The sequence below is a fragment of the Chelon labrosus genome (genome assembly GCF_963514085.1).
Source record: "Chelon labrosus genome assembly, chromosome: 5".
NCBI lineage: Eukaryota > Metazoa > Chordata > Actinopteri > Mugiliformes > Mugilidae > Chelon > Chelon labrosus.
Genome location: NC_140341.1, coordinates 13,010,034 through 13,029,800, shown reverse-complemented (window position 1 = coordinate 13,029,800; position 19,767 = coordinate 13,010,034). Strand labels below are relative to the sequence as shown.

General features: G+C 41.7%; 1 protein-coding gene across 1 annotated transcript; it reads right to left on the bottom strand.

Annotated features, from left to right (window-relative positions):
* Positions 1-4,172: 4,172 nt before the first annotated feature.
* Positions 4,173-18,967, bottom strand: ildr2 (immunoglobulin-like domain containing receptor 2; the record flags this gene model as incomplete). The annotated part of the gene is made up of 10 exons (XM_084544020.1): positions 4,173-4,791; positions 6,476-7,136; positions 7,414-7,615; positions 8,698-8,811; positions 9,366-9,527; positions 9,623-9,769; positions 10,488-10,544; positions 13,857-13,976; positions 15,120-15,449; positions 18,928-18,967. The coding sequence occupies 10 exons, from the start codon at positions 18,965-18,967 to the stop codon at positions 4,756-4,758; spliced, it is 1,869 nt and encodes a 622-aa protein (XP_084400146.1). The 3' UTR covers positions 4,173-4,755.
* Positions 18,968-19,767: the final 800 nt, after the last annotated feature.

The following is a 19,767-nucleotide window of genomic DNA, read 5'->3' as shown; positions in this document are numbered from 1 at the left end:
GGGCCGACTGGTGCCTTTCTGTGTGGAGTTTGCATGTTCTCCTGTGCCTGCATGGGTTCTCTCTGGGTTCTCTATCTTCCTCCCACCGTCCAAAGACACTGGATAATTGCTGATTCTAAATTGGCCGTAGGTGTGCATGTGAGTGTAAATGGTTGTCTGTCTCTCTGTGTTAGTCCTGAGATAGACTGGCGACCTGTCCAGGGTGTACCCCACGTCTCGCCTGATGACAGCTGGGATAGGCTCCAGCCCCCCGCGACCCTTCACAGGACAAGTGGTTAAAGAAAATGAATGAGGATGAAACTGATATTGGTAATCTATTTGCAGCTGTGCTTACAGTGACTGATTATCCCAGTTTTTATTCTTTTAAATTAAATTAAATTGACTGTCCTGGTATCATCATACATTTACAACCTTACATTACAACATTTACAACAAAGTAAAAAAACATCAGGGTGTTTTTCACTCTTAAAGTTAGTAGACACTGATTACAAAACATAATGATATTACAAATGTTTTTTCCCAAAGGTGGAGAAATAAGAATATTTAAATGTTACCTTTAGTAATAGTTCAGCATCTTAGAGCTAAAGTGTTGTATTTGAGGGTTTTGGTCCCCTGCAGGGAAACAAATTAAATTTAAGGCAAATTTTACAAGTAAAAGCCAAAATTATTAGTCTAGAAGCAAAACACAAGGCTAAACTATTACACTTGAACAAACTAATACACTCTGTAGTTTAAAGGTTTAAAGGAAGGTAAAAGTAACCGTGAAGAACTTGATCATTAAACGTTTTGGTCTGTTTCAGTAAAGTGAATAATCTGATTGGACACAGAGAGAAGGAAGGAAGGAAGCTCACTTTGAACGGTGGTTTTCATTCATTTGTTTTTTTGGCAAACACCCTGAGAGTAAAGTTCACTCTCGGGATGAATCATGTCGGACGAGTATCGGAGCTCTTTGTGTGAGGATGTTTACGTCTCTTATCGAGAACACGGACCCCAGTGAGCTTTACCATGAAAACACACAACAAGCCCGCCTGAGCTGGACTCAAGTGCTGCTCTCAGCTCACTAGAGTGTGCTTGAAAACCTGTGAAAAATGTTGCACTTTACCGTCACATCTGTGTCTGGATCCGCTCTGAGCCGCACAGAGCAGGTTCTCAATTCCTTCTTTGTCAGTGTGTGGTGAGAAAGTGCAGCTCTTTTCACTCTGTGTGTGTGTCCCGATAAATTCAAAATGTCATTTAAATGTTCTTCTGTTTTCAATATGTAATCAAAAATTTTCTCTTATATGAAGAAACAAATGAACAGTAGCAACCCAACCACAACCAGAGACAAACCCATGACAACAAATGTCTGCAAAGAGACAAAGAAACACCAAAATAGTTTATGTAGGCACTATAAAGCTGCACACAGGCTTCACGTGAATGCTAGAGTGAACTTATTGTGTGTAGTTCTGTTATAAGTAAAGCTCTGTGTTTATTTAGTTGTGTATTTTTGATAAGATACGATAAAAAGTGCAGCTTTCTCCAAGTTACACAAGCATCATCACACAGACAATAACCACTCAAAGACACGACAGGTATTTTATATCACAGTTAATACAATTGAGAAGACAGTAACGAACACTCTATTATTTCATTGGACCGCCTTTAGCTTTCGCTGTGGTATTGTTTCAATAAGCTTCTGCAATGTCACCAGATTTATTTCCATCCAGTGTTGCATTAATTTCTCACCAAGATCTTGTATTGATGATGGGAGAGTCTGACCACTGCACAAAACCTCCTCCAGCACATCCCAAAGATTCGCAATGGGGTTAAGGTCTGGACTCTGTGGTGGCCAATCCGTGTGTGAAAATGATGTCTCATGCTCCCTGAACCACTCTTTCACAATTTGAGCTCCATGAATCCTGACATTATCATCTTGGAATATGCCCATGAACATCAGAGAAGAAAAAATCCATAGATGGAATAACCTGGTCATTCAGTATATTCAGGTAGTCAGCTGACCTCATTCTTTGGACACATAATGTTGCTGAACCTAGACCTGAGCAACTGCAGCAACCCCAGATCATAGCACTGCCCCCACAGGCTTGTACAGTAGGCACTAGGCATGATGGGTGCATCACTTCATCTGCCTCACTTCTTACCCTGATTTTAGTAGTTTCTACAGTCTCCTTAGATGTTTTCTCTGCTTGATGCATGCCAATGATTTGACCCTTCTCAAACAGACTAACATCTTTTCCACGACCACAGGATGTGTCTTTCAACATGGTTGTTTAAAAAAATGAGTGTTAGAGAATAATTTCTCTTGCCTATGTGTATTTTCTGTTAGACTACTGCTGGAGTCAGTTATCTGCCCTATTTTCTCTCTGAGGACATGCCAAGGCCATGGTCTCTTTTGGCGTCTTCAATCTCACTGTCTGGCTGTCTACAGGCACAGCTGTAGAGTTAGATGATAACGCCCTCCGTCACTGTCTGACAGTTTGTGTTTCCTAGTTGGTGTGAGTCCTTATCTTCATGTTTATGTATAATGGCCAGTTGGATATGTACACATCTCCCCTTCGCTGCCTCGGCCCACCTTTCTAGTATAAGAATCTGAGTTCACTGTTTGTCCCTTAGAGTTTGAGGTGGACTCATGCACTTACGTTGTGATGACGAACCTTCTGTTCTCCTCGATCGAGCCTAAATAAACTTCTTCCGCATAAGTCATACAAGACTCTGGTACTTCTTCTTCTTCATCGGCATCACCACAAATTCCTCCCTAACAACTGGCGTCACGAACAAGATCTCAAAACTAACAATGAGAAGCTACTCATTGCATCAGTTGGGGTTAAATAACTTGTTGCCAGCTGAAAGATAATCACCCAAGCTGTAATTATCCAGTGGGAGGCTCGTACCTATTTGCTTAGTTAAATCCAGGTGGTGACTTTGTTTTTGGCCAGGCGGCGTATTAGCTTCAGTCAAAGTGGTGAGATGAATTGAATTGTTTTCAGTCCAAGTACAAGGTCCAATGAATAAACTATAAAAGCTTAACCTACACATATCCTACATTTTATAGTATTTGGGGAAAAACCTGTGAAACAAACATTTTCATAAGCTGTGACTATGACCCGCCTCTCACCCCATGACAGCTGGGATAGGCTCCAGCACCCCTGGTGACCCTTCACAGGACAAGCAGTTACAGAAGATGAATGAATGAATGAATGAAGCTGTGACTACTTTACAAGACTCAACAACGGTTTATTGCATTAAAGTCTTTTGGAGAGTCTTTGGATTTTAAAGCAGCACAAAACACGTCCGAAACAAGATGTTTAATAAAAAAAATTTAAAAAAAATTGCAAATATTGTTTAGAAACAGAAAGTTTACATGACCTGACAGAAATATCCATGTTTTGAAAGTTTTATTTCTAACTCCTCATTTCACATATTTGCCAGCTGGTCGACACACACCGATTTCGGACGTATGATTCAGAAAAACCTCACCAAAAATCTATAAATGGGGAAAAAAATTGAAGAAACTGAGGGCAGATCCATCATCCATTGATTTTAGTCTTAACCCAAGTCCTAATGAATGTAATAAAATACACAAGCGTCTTATGGATGTAGCAAAAAAGTTTTTAAATATACTTTTAAGTATTTTGTCATATCATTATTGCCAAACAATCAGTTTATCCGTACAATCAGACATCTGAAACAAATGACTATTTCCGAGAATCAGACCCTTGATTCTGATCTTTTACCTCATAAAAGACCTTTAACGGCTCCACAGTCAGGTGAGATATGCCAGTGACTTTACAGCACTGACAATAAAGATGTCCAAATTTTATCATGGCTGTCTAAAGGTTAAGAGAAATAAACAAGAATGAATTTATTAAACATTTGTAGTAAGAAACCAAGTTTGTGAGTTTAAAGGGTTAATATATTAGCTAATATAAAGTTGTATGATCTGAATGGTGTGTGCTTGGTTGGTTCTGTCCAGCTTCGTTAGGTTCTGTTTAATTGGGTTGTTTGTTATGACCAAAGCTGCTGTTTGGACTACGTTAGCATTTTCAAATTCCTAATCAGTCATAGCACTTCTGATAAAAGACTTTTTAAAAGTTTAAATGTGCTCACATTCATGAATATATTCAATATAAAGTGGTTTAAAGTCGCTATTCTGATATTTTATGGACCAAATTATGAATTGACTGGTCTGACTGGTATTTTTAGTTTGCGCTGCATGTTTGCTGTGGCGTCATATAAGAGCTCATAGACTTCAGAAAAATTGACTTTATTCAAAATGTAATTAAGCAGTGCAATTACAACCTGCAGAACAAATTCAAGGTGCAGTACTTTCATACAGCCACAGACATATGAACAACTGACAAATGCAAAAATAAAGTGAACCTGAGTTGCAGAATAATGAGGGAGACGTATGAAGTCTGGAGGCTGCGTAGTGTTAAACAAGACTATCATGAAATTGGCAAATAATAATAATAATAATAATAATAATAATAACAATAAAAAAAAAACAACGTATTGGCACTGGTGTAAGTCCAGTCACTCAACTCGTCAAGTTCAACAAATAAAAAAAAAAACAGGTTTCACACATATAATCTGTAGAATGTATAAATACACACATGCAGTAATCTGTACAGGAGTAAAGTCCATAAATCGAGTGCACGCGACTGCTCATGCTGCTGCTGCGGCCTCTCCTGCGTGGCTGCAGGACGGTTAAAATGAAGGGAGTGGCAGTGCCGTGCGGCTGGAGGCCGGGAAGCCTCGTCACACTATGAGAGAGTCTCTGCTCAGTGCAGTGCTCTGTTAAGGAAATACACCGAGAGCCACACGTTAGAGACGTCACATTCATGCTCATGCTGGGTTAGTGCAGCCCGGGGCCTGAGCTTCGTTCCAGTTTACAGAGCACCATGCGGGGCGTGTTAGTGATTCCAGTAGGAAAATGCTTTTAGATATTTAGTGAGCTAGTAAGAACTTGTGACAATGTGAGAGTAGCAAGCATGTTAAGACTATACATATGCACAATTTGCTTTCATTCGTTTTAAATTTATATAAAAAATGCTACAGATATAAAGACAAAAACTTAAAAAATTGACGTATAATAATTCAGTGTTGAGACCATAAATCTTGTATGCACAATGCTCAAAAAACAAACACTTTATGTACATAATACTGTGAGATATAAAAGGTCAAGGCAGATGTTATTAGTTTTTCTTACTGTCAACAAATCTCATTTAAGATCCAAAACCAGCACACACACACTATCTGAAGCTTGGTGTAATATTTAAACCCGCGTTTTGGCCACATGGGGGCAGCACAATCTACTGTAAACACTGAAATTTTTTTTTTTAAAAAACCTTTTGCTTTATTTATTTATTTTTTTTAGCAACATTATTGTTATACACCGATCATGCATAACATTATGACCACCTTCCTAATATTGCGTGGGTCTCCCTTGTGCCCCCAAAACAGCTGTGACTCATCAGAGAATGGACATGGGCCTTCTGAGTGTGTTTGTCTGGCAACAGGATGTTGTTAGTGGGGGGCTTTGAGTTGAGGGGAGGGGCCTCTGCGGATCATCCCACAGATACTTTATCGGTTTGGGATCTAGTGAATTTAGAGGCCAGTTCAACACCTTGTACTGTTTTTCATGTTCTTTTTTTTAGTTGTTCCTAAACCGTTTTTGTTTATGTGTCTGTGTCAGGCTGCATCCTTCTGGGGATGGCTGCTGCTGATCAGTTGCTATGGGGTGGGGGTGCCTGGTCTGGTCTAGGTGGGTGCTACCTGTCTAAGTAACATCCACATGAATGCCAGGTCCAAAGGTTTCCCAGCAGAACATTGTATTGTCACAAGATGATCGATGTTATTTACTGCTCCTGTCACTGGTTTTAATCTTGTGGCTGATCGGTGTATAAAAGCATTAAAGCTCTGCTGCCTGATGTGAGCCAGCAGTAATATGCACTAAAGCTGATCGGTGTATATTCAGCTGGAGTCACGTTTCTGACGACGTAATGAATACACTTTTCTTTTAGCTCCAACTCAAAACAACGGTCTGAAAGACAAGGAGCTACAAAATGAAAGGTCGTAGATTTGTCAGTATGATATAATCCTTTCTAATTACACGGTCATCTGACCCACATGAAATTATTGATCAGGACAGATATCAAATACAAAGTTAGCCTTTAACAGAAAGGATTTAGTAGATATCTGTCAGAGTTAGAGCCCTTATTAACTAACAAGAGTAAATTAAGCATTAGTTTGATACTGTTTCAGTTTTGTTGTTCAAGTGATTATTTATGAGATCAGGACGGTGTAAGTGGGTCTGAATCAAAATGTAAACAGCTGGCAGTTACTGGTATTTGTTGACAATGAGAAAAACATGAGACATATCCAGACTTATCCTGTAACTACATACAGGATTTCGAGGATCTTTTTCCTGAAGAGCAGGAGAGGAAGGAAGTCTTTGTTCCTGCTACAAGTAACTCACCAAGTTTCGGCTCCTCTCTCTCTCCTCTCTGCTCCCCTGCAGTGTATGGGACGTCCCCTGGTGGGGGCGGGTGTACGAGAAAGGCCTCGCGGGTGGCTCAGTGGTCCTGTATCTCTCTGATCTGGGAGGATCTGCTGTGCGGTACCGGTCCGTAGTCAACTCAGCCCTGCGATACCGCTCCGCCTCCCGCTCACTGTACGGGGGCAAAGGGTCCTCCTCTTCTGGACGGTTGCTTGGCGACCGGCTGTAGTAGCTGTCGCTGCCCTTTCCTCTGGAGCTGCCTTTAGAGGGAGTGTCACTGTCCTCGTCCACCCTCCCGCCACCTCTGCCACCCCTCGCCGCCTTGCTCTCCAACACACTGTTGAGGAAGGCGTCGTCGTAGCCTCTGCTCTGGGGCAGTCGAGATGGCCGGTCGCTGTCCCATGTGTCCCTTCTCTTTTGCGGCACAGGTGAGGGGCTGCGGCGGCCCCAGCCATCATCTTCATCTCTGCAGAAGCGCCTGTGAGGGCTGTAGTCCCGCTCGTAGGGCCGGTCTGGAGCCTCTGCGCGTCGACCGCGAGAGTCGTAGGACTGGGCGAACTCCTCCAGCTCGTCCAGGGAGCCGGTACGCCCTCTTCTTCCCAGCGTCTTCCTCTGCAGGTGTTCTGAGCGGGGGTTCCACCTGTACAGCAGGAAGGAGCATACATCTTAAACATCGTACATACATATTTATCTTATCACAGTCATCCTGGAAATGTCTCTCTGACAACTCTCGTCTCTTTTATCTGAGCTTGCATCTAACTTTTTGAACATTTATCAGATATAACAGTCATCTGAATAACTTTGGATGTAGTCTATTGTACAATACATGCAATATAAAGACGTCATCTCTGACTTTTATGTTTTCTGCATTGAACTGAAAAAAAGAAAAGTTGTCTGAAAACAGCTCTCCTGATCACCTGCGGTCCAGTTCATCGTCTGAGTGGTTGCCTCTGTCTCGTCTGTGCCTTCGATTGTGCGTAGGCGGCGCTGCTCTCAGCACCGACCGGTCGTCCAAGTCTGCGATGGGCGGCAGCGCCTTCATCTGCACCGTCTGATAGGTGTGTCTGAAATCTGCGTTCCCCCCATCGTGAAGGGAGCTCAGCTCTGACAGGCTACTGGCTGTTGGGACACATTCATAGTACAAAATGAATGGTGACAATACACTGTTGACATGTACGTTTACCATTATTTGAATATCTTCAATTAAACGATGCCACATTTCACAAAGGAGGAAAACAGCTGGGAGTGATTTGAGGCTATTAAAAAGCATACACAATGATCACCGACTAATTTCTGGTTTGTTATTGAGGGTGAAAATGACTCCCCAACTAATGTCACAACGCTTTTTAAAGTCTTTATTTTTCTTATTGCTAATTGATCCTATGACAAACACCACAACCAGGCACAAATTGACAGTACTGTGAATATTAATATTACTGTATGGCTTGTGCTGCCAAAGTCTGTGTTTCTAATAGTTTGTTGTTTACTTTGTCTATTGTTTTCTTGGAGTTTAATTTATTTTATCCTCCCCAAAAAAAGCCGATTTCTCTTGTTTGAGTTGCCAAACGCGTGGGAAAATTGAGTCTAAATAAATGAAATTTGTGACACAGACTCACATCTGCAGATATATTAGGGAAGTCAGAAAGAGATCTGCACATTAAACTGAAAGAGTCAAAAACATTAAACTGTAAATACTCCCACTAGTATGTGACCGTGACATAATGACAATAATTACATGTTGTGGGATTGGAAAATATGATGATGAAGTGTGATGAGTGAGCCTTTATAAATTCAGTGTGAGGCTCTCAGTTTAATACCGCATCGTTTGGTGTACTTACAAACAGTGAGAAGAAATGTTTAAAGGCCCTATATGTATGTTTACTTAATTAAATTTGGGAACTTTATAAAATATGCTGCAACAACCTCTACACTGATTTATCAGAAAACTTCTTAAATCATTATACAGAATGAGAAACACTATGACAGAGGAGTTAATCCAGCTCCTATAATGGTCTAATTTGGACCCTGCAAATTAGCATGACCTGGTTACATGTTATGGAATGAATGTAAGGAGTAGATGGAAACTAGTTATTCACACAAACTATGCACACAAAACTGAGACACTTAGACACAAACACACACACACACACACTAGCTGCCACACAGATCACAGAAACCTGGCCTCGTCTGTGCAGCCTTACGTTTGAGTGCGGCCATCTTGCCGGGTGGGAACTGAGCCAGGTCCTTTTCTATGTAGTACAGAACTTTCATTGAGTCCTGGTCTGGACTGGATTTCAGTCGGTAACCACTGCGCACTGTGGACGTGGACACACACCCACACACGTGCATGCACACAGTGCGTATACACACAAAGACACAACAATGCAATGAGACGTATAGATGCAGACGAAAAAACAACGACCACGGTGAATCTAGGTTAAAGTCACAAACGTGCACGAGGTGACAGACATTTGTGTAGTTTACATGAGTGATGACATATACATGACAAATGAGGGTTAGTCAAGTCAGTGTCTCAGAAAAGAAAGAAGACGGTTGTAACGCATCTGTGTTGTACATTTGCACATGAGATAAACGTAGAAATGAATCTGCAACCCACAGAACCAGGCAGATCTTCATTTTTATTTGTATAGTTCCACTCTCTTTACTCTATTAGTGTTGTTTCTAATGTAGCAAGCTGTTTGCAGAATAAAATCTAGAGCAAATATTTGCCTCAGAAGTTGGTAGAAACCAAAACCAGAAATAAAAGAGTGGATAAATGTGTGAGAATTGTTTTTGCTGCCCTCAAAATGTCAAAACAACAACAACAAAAACAAAAAAAACGTTGCAAATTGATGATGTTGACACTCACCTCCAGCCAGGTTATTCTCCATAGAGGGGAGCGAGGAGATCTTTGGCTCCACGTGGGATGAAGGTGCAAGAGAGACCACAGTGGGTACCCCAGGGATGTAGCAGGGATACATAGGAACCTGAGCAGTCGGCGCACTCTTTGCCATCTTCCCTGCCTCGTACACTGCGCGAGTTAAGAACGAAACGATAAACCTTCGGTGCTCACTCAGTGAGAAAATACATGCTATAAAATAACGTGTCCATGCTTGTGTTACTCACGGTGTCGTGGACAGCAGCAGGTGTCGGGGCAGCAGCAGCAGCGGACGTAGCAGCAGCAGGAGTGAGGACAGCACTGGCACCAGCAGATCCCGGCCAACAGCAGGAACAGGACGCTGCCCAGGACTACAGATCCCACAAACGCCCACTCTGGAGTACAGACACACATAAATACATAGGGTAAATGATCAGATACTCCTCCAGCTGAACATTAACACAGGGAATACATCACTGCAGCAAGGTTGACCCATTGGAAACGGCTGAAACATCTTGCTTCCTCCATTGGTTTGATCTTGTTTTTGTAACTTCTTTGTGTGTTTCTTTTTTTTTTCTCGACACAATAAGTGCAATTTTTCTTTAAAACCATGCTCATGATTCAGGCTCCCGTCTGATGATGTATCCAGAGACAACAGTGATCTTAAAATAGGAAGCTTCAGGGGATCTCGAGGGGGTCTTTGAGTGACTCTTATCCATCATCACATCTCTAAAGCATCCAGACGCTAACAGCACACTTCCTCAGGGTGCGCCGAAAAGCAAATTCCTCTCAAAACCCCTCTCAGAGTCAACCCTTATCCCCTGTGGAATTTAAATCATGAACAGAGGGAAAGGATAAGAACTGAAAGTAAATGGATTTCGCTTTATGCAGCTTCAATAACCGACTGACGCTCTTGCTACAGCCCTTTTTCCTCATTCTGACAGTGACAAACTTCAGACTAAAGTTCAGCGTCGCCATGGTCTCATTATTCCTTCATATTTGTTAGTTGAAGAGAGTTTTGATTGGTCAGGGGGAACTGATCATTAGGAGGCTTTAGGAAAGCAGGAAAAATGCCAGGCAAAGAGACAAAAAAAGCAGCTGAGGGGCCCGTACCTGGCATAAACTCCACATCAAACTCAGGTAGTAGATCGTCCGGCTCACCTGTCCTGCCTGCAGAGAGAGGGAGAGCACAGGTGAAGGCCAGCAGAGGAAGCAGGAAGCAAAAGCTGAAGCAAATTTGGTAGCAGAGTGGGTGATTAATGGTCATGCACTAAAGTACAGAAGAAACTATTTTTTAAACAGCAGTCACGCAGTTTACGAATGCACCTGGCTGCATGAATTGGAAAATTATTCCTCATACATTTAAACTTTATTATAAATGAGAAAATGGCTGAGCTAGCGTCACAGCTCTGTGGTCTGCCAGACTGAAATATCACAAGGGTTGTCATGATACTTGCTGCACAAATTCCACTAAGTTTTCTTCATGTTCGCTTATGAGGTCAAAGTTTTCACTTAGCAAGTAAAATATACGGGCTCAAGTTTGATGGATTGGCACAAACGTGGTTCCAGGCATTCGTGGTTCCCAGAAGATACGGGCAATATCTCTTGTAGTTAGTTTGGTGCCAAATACTGGACAAGTTGCCAAAGTTACATTTTCGAGTTCATGCTGCTAAAATGTGAGGCTATACTGTAAGGAATGATTGCTAAACATGCCAATCTATGAATACGAACATATACACAGGTAACTGAAATTGGAGTCGGGACTTTGCACACCACCCATGCCTCCCAGATAGTGTTAAAGCTGCACAAAAATGAATGAATGCACATGCTGTTATACAAGTAACATGCACACAAACACACAAACACATACAATGGATGCCAATAGATGCAGGGCGAAAGGACAAAATGGGGGTTTTGGAAACAGGGACACATAACGATTCCAGGGCAACTCATCAAAAAAAAATAATAAAAAAAAAAAGGTCACAAAAGTTGTGTTGTTGTGAAACAATGAATCTTTTGTGCTCCATAATATAAAGAGGTCAAAGAAAAGGAGAAAGAAATCCAAGGCAAATTTATTAAAACTTTAGCATACAGACAAGGAAAGGGACTGCAACAGGTGTCTCTAAGTCTCAACACTTAGACACAGCTGAGGGTGTTCATTATGAGGTCTGAAATCACTGTGATTACAGTAAAGGGCAGTCACTGCCTGATATGTCTGCAGTTAGACTGAACACCACCGGCTCTCAGTGTGCTGAGTAAGCCGTTACTGTGGAGGTGGAAAAAATGTAATGTTGCTACCTTGGCCTGGCACGCTGATCTACATACCATCTGTAACACGGAGTAACCTGAGAGAGCCCAGGAGCTATGCAGGCCAGAGAAGGGAGGGGGGCTATGGAGGGCTGAGCATTGAGTAATGGAGGAGTTCGTTGGAAAAGAGGGCGAGAACAGGGAGTGTGAAAGAAAAATGATCGGAAAGACAACCACAGATTAAGGAGCTGGCGAGCGACCAAACATCACAGGTTTTTGCTTGAAGGAACTATTTAACTTTATGAGAAATAAGTTTATCTCGACGGAACTGTTATGTTTATGAATAAGTCATGAAGCTAAAGCCCACGGAAGTTTTAAATCAAAAGTTTTGACATCTGTCATGCACCCAAATTGAAGATATTGAAGGAATGAAACACTACAGTAGATACGCAGCTGGAGTGAATATTAAGTCATGAAATGGCACACTAAACAAACAGTAAAAAATTAAGTTAAGAAAAAAGTGGCTTCTTGCTGAGAGTAGGATGAGAAAGTTGATGCCCCTCTTGTGTCTGTACGATAATTATGAAGCTAGCCGCCAGTTAGCTTAGCTTGGCATATACAGTAAATTAGATAAATGAGGAAGTAGCTAGCTAGCATAGCTTCACAGGGACATACTTGCAAAGCTAAAGCTCGTGTTGGCTCACGTGTTAGCCCTTTGTTTCCAGTCCTTATGCTAAGCTAAGAATAATATAACACTTACATAACTTCATAGAAAACTACAAAAGTCTCAAATTTAGTCTTGAAATCTTGATCTTGATTGTCTGCCCCGCCCTCATTGATGAGATCAAATGTGTTAGCTAACATGTCAGCCGTCCGCTTCCAGTCTTTATGCTTAGCTAAACTAGCCGCTGCTTACGCTACTTACATAAATATAATCTCAGTTTAGCTTAATTTCTCTTTTGCACTCATTCGCAGTTCTCAGAGACAACTAGCTAACACGGCGGCTATCGTTTTCATTTCAACTAATTAAGTCTGACTACAGCAGCTTGTGAGTTAACTATAACGGACTAAACTCACCAGATAAACCATGTTAATGAGTGGTCTTTAGAGGTGCAGGTATGATGGTTTGTTAGTCTCTAATGAAGAAATGCTAGTTGATTCCACGTATTTACAGTCTTTATGCTAAGCTAAGCTAATGGCAACTGCATTTACATTCACTGTGCGGACATGAGTGTGGTGTCAATCTTCTCATTATGCTCTAGGCATATAAGAAAAAAAATAAAATAAAATTTCGAAAAACTCAAACTCTAAATTTCAATTTGAAAACACAACCTGAGGAAATGTCCAATTTGGCACAGAGGCTTTTACACACTTTCTAATTCCAGCTTCTAAGCAGCAGTGTAGAAAAGCTCAAGAGACTGTTTACTAACACCCAGAGAGCCTTGTTATTCTCACAAGTTTAAGCCCTCCTCTCTTCTCCACTGTGAGCAGATTATAATCAGATTAGTGCTCAGAGGAGGAGGAAGGCTGTATGAATGAGCGAGCAGCAGGTCTAACGTAAGAGAAGAAAAAACACTTTGAGTCACTGTCAGAACGCTGGTGCAAGAGTTAGCCTGGTCCTGCCCCCTTTTTTTTTATGTCTCTCTCTTCACGTCTACACCAGAAGCTCTTAACATGCTCCAGTCTGGACTGAAAAGCCACATTGCCATGGTAACAGTTTAAGGAGTGGGGTTGACTACAACTGCGTCCACAGTTTCTCTCACTGAGTGGACATGCTGCTTCAAGTTTACAGTAGACGACGACGCTATGACCTTTAGCACTGAAATATTACCTGCTTGGTGCAGCTTTGGAGGCCTCGTGTAATCATTAATCAGCAACAAACACTCCCCAGTGAGCAAATATAACACACACAAACATGCACTGAAGATATGATCCCAGTCTCCCCAGCTGCTGACACAGCATCTAACAGACTCAAGACCAGCCAAGACCAAGTCAGCCCTCTAAAGTGCACGGCTGGATTAACAATAGAGTCTGTCATGGGGGATCGGTGCCGTGTAAAGAGGCAAATGCTATCTGGCCTGTCGCCATGGAAGCAGTTGTTTTGGTCACTTGGCAACACAGTCCAATAAAGAGACCGTTTCTAAAACCTTTAAGAGCAAGAAACCTCACTCGGATTATAACGCATAAAGCGAACACGCATAAAAATAAAGACAACTGAAGCCAGTGTAGGCGTACCGAGAACCAGTAACTCCAGCTGGGCCTCGTTCTTCCCCTCCAGATCGTCAGCGATGACAATTTTACAGAAGTACACTCCGCTGTCGCCCCACTGCAGCTCGCCGATACGCAGGTCCGCTTCTGCACGGAGACGACAAACAAGGTTAGATTTATATGCAGACGTGAGAGGCACATACACTTCACAAACCGGTGTAAATTCAAACAATACTCTTGCACAGAATTTGAGAGCAAATACTAAAAAATAAAAGCTTTCTGTAATCAGTGAAATAATGTCTCATATATATAGCTCTTAAATGGTGTGCAACATATGTTTTTGTGTTGTGACCTTTGTCAATTCTGCTATATCTATTCATACAGTTTGACCCTGTTGGCCCGGTTGTGTGTTTTACTGTATAAATACATAATATATCTGCAATTTGACTTTAATCAAGAACATCTATGGTAATTATTTGAATTATTATTGATTAACATATTTTTTGGCCTGAGAAATGTCAGAAATAATGTGTGTAATGCTGCATATACACACAACGAGCGACAAAAGTCACAGAAGTCGTGTTGGTTGCAGTGTTGCTCAAGTCCTTTTAAAAGTTAACGTATGAAGCAAACACATATCGGAGCACTGAAAAAACTCAACTTTGGTACATCGCAAGTGTCGGGCATTTTTTTTAATGCTTGGTTATTTGCGGCTTCCACTGAAAACTAATTGTAGCTTGTTGCCCCTTCGACCCTATTGTGAACATAACATTTGATGTCGTCTGCAAATGTGCACGTTTTCTGCGACTGGCAGTTTATAGCTGTACTTCAGTGCATTTATATGCACCTGGTTACACATAGAGAAGAGCAGCAGTTATTTGTGTATAAACAATTAATCAAATATCAAGAGATGTTCAATGGAAGAGACAAAAAAGAAACACATTTGCATGTAGACTAGAAGAAGAAGCTTTCAAACTTAAAGTAAGTCATGACTGACACTAATTAATCGTTACAGTATTTAATGACAGTAGGAGGGCATTGTTGACACTTATATTAGAAGACATGTGTGTTTTGACCTGATAAGGCTTGACGTTTAAGAGGGAGTCCACACATGAATGGGAGTGAGGGCAGTGTGTGAGGTGATAGTGCGTGTGGTGCCTACTTTATTGTGAGCCTAAGACAAAGGAGGTTTATTTTGAGGAAGCACATTCAGCTCTGACTCATTGACAAACAGCTGCAATAACTCTTCCTCGTGACGTTTGAGCTAGAGGACGAAACTGATAACATTACTGTTTATGATGGCGATGTCTCTGCCTTTGTAGTGCTCCGCCAGCGTCATGGAGGCTCCCTGCGCCGAGGCCACGATCCGAACCGTGCGGCTGCTGTCGGAGCACTCCAGGTGGGACGTCGCCCCCAGCTCGGAGGCCTTGATGCCCAGAGTCTCCGGCACGGTGAAGGACTCCCGCGTGCGGTCCCGACAGTAGGACTTGTACCACCACTGCACCACCGGGGTCTGGATGGAGGCGGTCTGGTACTGGCACGGGAGGACCACGGACTGGAAGAGCATCGCGAACTTCTGGTTCTCCCGTACTGTGACGTGCACGCCATCACACACACACACTGACACACACCAACAGAGAAAGTTCAGTAAGGGGTTTTTGTTTTTATAGTCCAAGTGTAAGACATCAAAACACATTTAAAACACAAACTGAAGGATGGAGTCTGACCCCTGGACATTTGATTTGACTATTCACTCATGCAAATGTTACTCCTAAAGATAAAAATGTATGCTAGCTGCTGTAACTTAATGAAAAGCAGGCACCTTCACAGAGTTCACTGACTCGTTTTAAACCCAAAGAGGCCTTCTCATAGAGATTTAAAAATACACTATAAGTACAATTTTATATGTGCTTCCTTTTTGTCTGTTGTTTGCTGCTTTATACTTTTACTCCTCCAGAAGTCACAAGCAAATATTGTCCACTTTTATTCTTTTATTGTTTATTTGAAAGCTGCTGTTTTTTGGCGTTCGTACTTCACAACTTATTTGTTGTCAATTGACTCATTGATTATTAAACAAAACAAATTTATTGTAGAATAATCTTCTCAAAACTAGGCCCAGCTTCAACGTTATTGATATTTAACATTATATTAATATTTTAATCAGCAAATGGTGAAACACCAGGTGGAGCCATTTCTTTTTTAATCTGTAAGGCCCTGATAGCAGGACGTCTTCTTTGTGGGACCGTGACTAAAAACAGTCTTGTAATAAAACCCACTTACAACCTTGTAAAGTTGTTTTAAAGACGTGCTGATTCAAGTTTGTGGTCTATCATTTAGCTGATGATTTTAACATTTAGACTGTATACCGATCATGTATAACATTATGACCACCTGCCTAATATTGTGTAGGGCTCCCTTGTGCTTCCAAAACAGTTGTGACTCATCAGAGTGGGGGCCTTTGGGTCCTATGGGTTGAGGCGAGGGGTCTCTGTGGATCAGGCTTCTTCCAGTGCATCCCACAGATACTTGATCAGTTTTGGATCTAGCAAATTTAGAGGTCAGATCAACACCTTGTGCTGTTTTTCATGTTTTTTGTTGTTGTTGTTGTTCCTAAACAATCTGTTTTGTCTGTGTGTGCCTGGGTCGGGATCACAACATGATCAGTGTTATTTAATTTTCCTGTTAGTGGTTTTAATATTGTGGCTGATCCATGTATAAATTGGGTGGGCAATAAATTCCAGGGCTAATACTACCTAATGAACCAGCAGCTGGGTGTAGACGAAAGCAGTAAAAAGACAAGAAAATGATTCTAATTAAAGCGTCATTACTGCTGTGTCTGCTCTGTATCTGTACCGATGATTCATGAGCTGATATCCAAAGAGAAACAGTCATTTGCATCATATCACAACAGGACCAAAGACAGGAACAGAGATTAGGTGTGTGTGTGTGGGGGGGGGCTCCTCCTTTGCTCGGTGCCGAGGTCGGGGAGGTTAAATTCCAGTATGCGTGGGGGGCTGGGGAGGCCTGCGGAGAGGCAGGGGGTAGTCATCACAGAGGGAGGGGAAGGAGCGGTCGGACGCTCGTGGGTACTTTCTGCTAGTTATATTGGCTCTAGGTGGGGCAGGAACTCGCTCTAAACATTTCCCAGAAGACAGGAAATCAAAACAAAAGCAAGTCCACCAGCCCGCCTCTCCTTTGAGGAGCCCTGTGTTTAACACATTTATCTGAAATGGATGATCCTCGTTCTGATATGAGCTCAGTTTAAAGGCAGACCATCAGGACTGCTAAAACATAGCCCAATGCAGTGTGTTTTGTGTTATGTCTGACAAATAATACCAAAACATTCAGTTTACAATAATATAAAACAGATATAAGCTTGAACCAGAGAACAGCTCATGATGATTAGTCATAATGAGATCGGACAGAACAAGAAATCTGAAGATGTCATCTAAGCTTTTATGGACATGTTTCACTATTTACTTTTTTTGTTTTGTAGAAATTAGAGGAATTTAGGGAAAGTAGCCTAGATTGGAAATTTAATTGACAGTAGCCACCTGGAATTTCTGCTTCAAAACTTCTTCCAAATAGCTGCTGTTTATTCTGCGTGACTAATCGTTTCGGTCCAGCTCAGACTAGCGTGTTAATGATTAAACTGTATATGGTTTCATGTTTGGGACGACTGGTGACGGTGTGGATTCAGCCAAATCATTTTCATAGGATAAGTGCACAAGAAGGAGGGGTGACCAAGCTCCTAAATTCCTCCCACGATGAGCTCTTCCCTTTGTTTCTTTTTTTTTTTCATGGACCAGTCCATTGTTAGGGCCCCCCACCTCCCCTCCCTCCTCCTGTCCCACTTGAGGAGCAGTGAGGGGGAGGAGGTCACAGTCTCCCAACCAATGGGAGCACCTGGCCTCGTCCAGCTGGATGTGAACAGACCAATGAACCGCTAGAGATTTGAACCAAACCGTTACTCCGTGAATGCCCTCAGTCTGAGGTGAGAACTAACAAGCCTGTGTGATGAATACACCTGTTAACCACTGTTTACTGTCCGCTGTGACTCACTCTAGGTTAATGAGCAGGTTTCGGACTCAGCAGACGGTCTGTTCGTCACCACCTGCGTTCAGCCTAAAGGCCTCATTTCAAGATTAGATTTGCCTTCATAACAGCGTCCGTTCACAAATGTATTCCAGGCCAAAGCTCTGCTGCTGCACGCTTCCTGAACCCGATCAGACCTTTCCTCTCCGAAGCTGTCACATTTCCTGCCTTTACTTTGCAGCACATTCCTTCACATTGACTCATTAGTCTAACAAAGGGGACAGATAGACCTGAATATACAGCAATCTCCATGTATGATAAAGTATTTCACAAAACACTGGGAAAGTTTGCAAGAAGTGGAGTGAACATTTTGGCAAATATTCAGCCTCCTTGAGACCTGATGTGCTACTTTTAGTTTTAAATATACAAACTAACGCATAAGCATCTACACAATAGGATTAATCGGACAGATATTCACTTGATTAATCAATGGTATTGACTATAAAATGTCAGAAAGGAGTAAAAATTCCTTTGTGATTGATTTAAATCACATGTTTTATTGGACTAATACAGTTTATTATTATAAATAACAAAGACTAGTGTAATTTCCTTACATCTGAGAGGCTGAAAAACAGATTATGTTTGGCACTTGAGTTTGAAAAATGTCTCAAACACATTACCCAAGGCAAATAAAGCACCACAACATAAAATACTGTACCCTAAAGTGTGCTGTTATGCTTTCTACAGCTGTACAGACTTGTACCAACGAAGCTGTAAAACACTGATCAACACTATTTCCACCAAGTAACACAATGCTGAATACCAGACACTATAAATACCACACGGATTAAATGGGCTATCCCATAAACTCATACTGTGTTATTAGTTCGTTAGAATGAAACAAATCTTTGTTGCAATGAAGGACTCGGTCTCTCTCTCTCTCTTCGCAAAAATAAAATAAGAATCAAAAAGCAGTGCAGAGTCGCAGCCTGTAGGTCTGTAAGCAACGTTGGAACAACCTGTTGCGCTTTTAAAACATTTAAGTTAAAGGGGTAAAACTCACCTGATGCTCCCAGTAAAATAGCCAAGCGGTAAAAGTTCATTATATAGTCCGTTTTTGTTTTGTTTTTTTATGGTAAAGTGAAGTTTATCCGCATGTTAGTCATGTCCGCTGCGGCCGCTGCAAACCCGGGACTCTGACTGCGTCTAACGGGACCGTACCACTTCACGGAGAGGTGAGCCCCAGAGCAAGCTGCACAACAGCGCCCTGACATAAAGGATCCACAGCTTCCCGAAGCCTTCACCCTGTGCTCAATCCAAGTTATGCTGGTGCATGTGCTGCAGGATGCGTTTAGATGTCTATAACACAGGAAAACTGTCAAAAATGTGGAGGAGGGAGGGGAGAGAGATTGGAGTTTCTTTGCACTCAAATGGTCTTTAGAAACCTCGATTTTATTTAGCCAAATACAAAACTGCACTTCTTACATTCAACGTCGTTAAGCACAATACTAAAAACAAACAAACTGAAAAACAAAAACAGAAAACACTTTTAAGTGTAAATTCAGAATAAAGGATCACATATTTTTTCCATCTGTTGATGATTTTCTTGATCAATAGTTTGGTCTTCTCAAAGCAAAAAATGATCACACACTGCAGCTACATGAACCTGAAATTTGGGCATTTGTCGCCCAATACACTTTAATCACAAACTGCGTGTTACAAATATTCTTATGGTGACAACAAAGAGACAAAACAATGTTTTGAAACAATAATCAAATTACTGATTACTAAATGATTGTAAGTTTTTTTAATAGCAACTCGTGACATTTGATCAAGAGGTAATAAAATAAATGTACTTCCTGTCAGGCAAGTTGTCAGTGATGAGACGAGGCACCCATAGGGG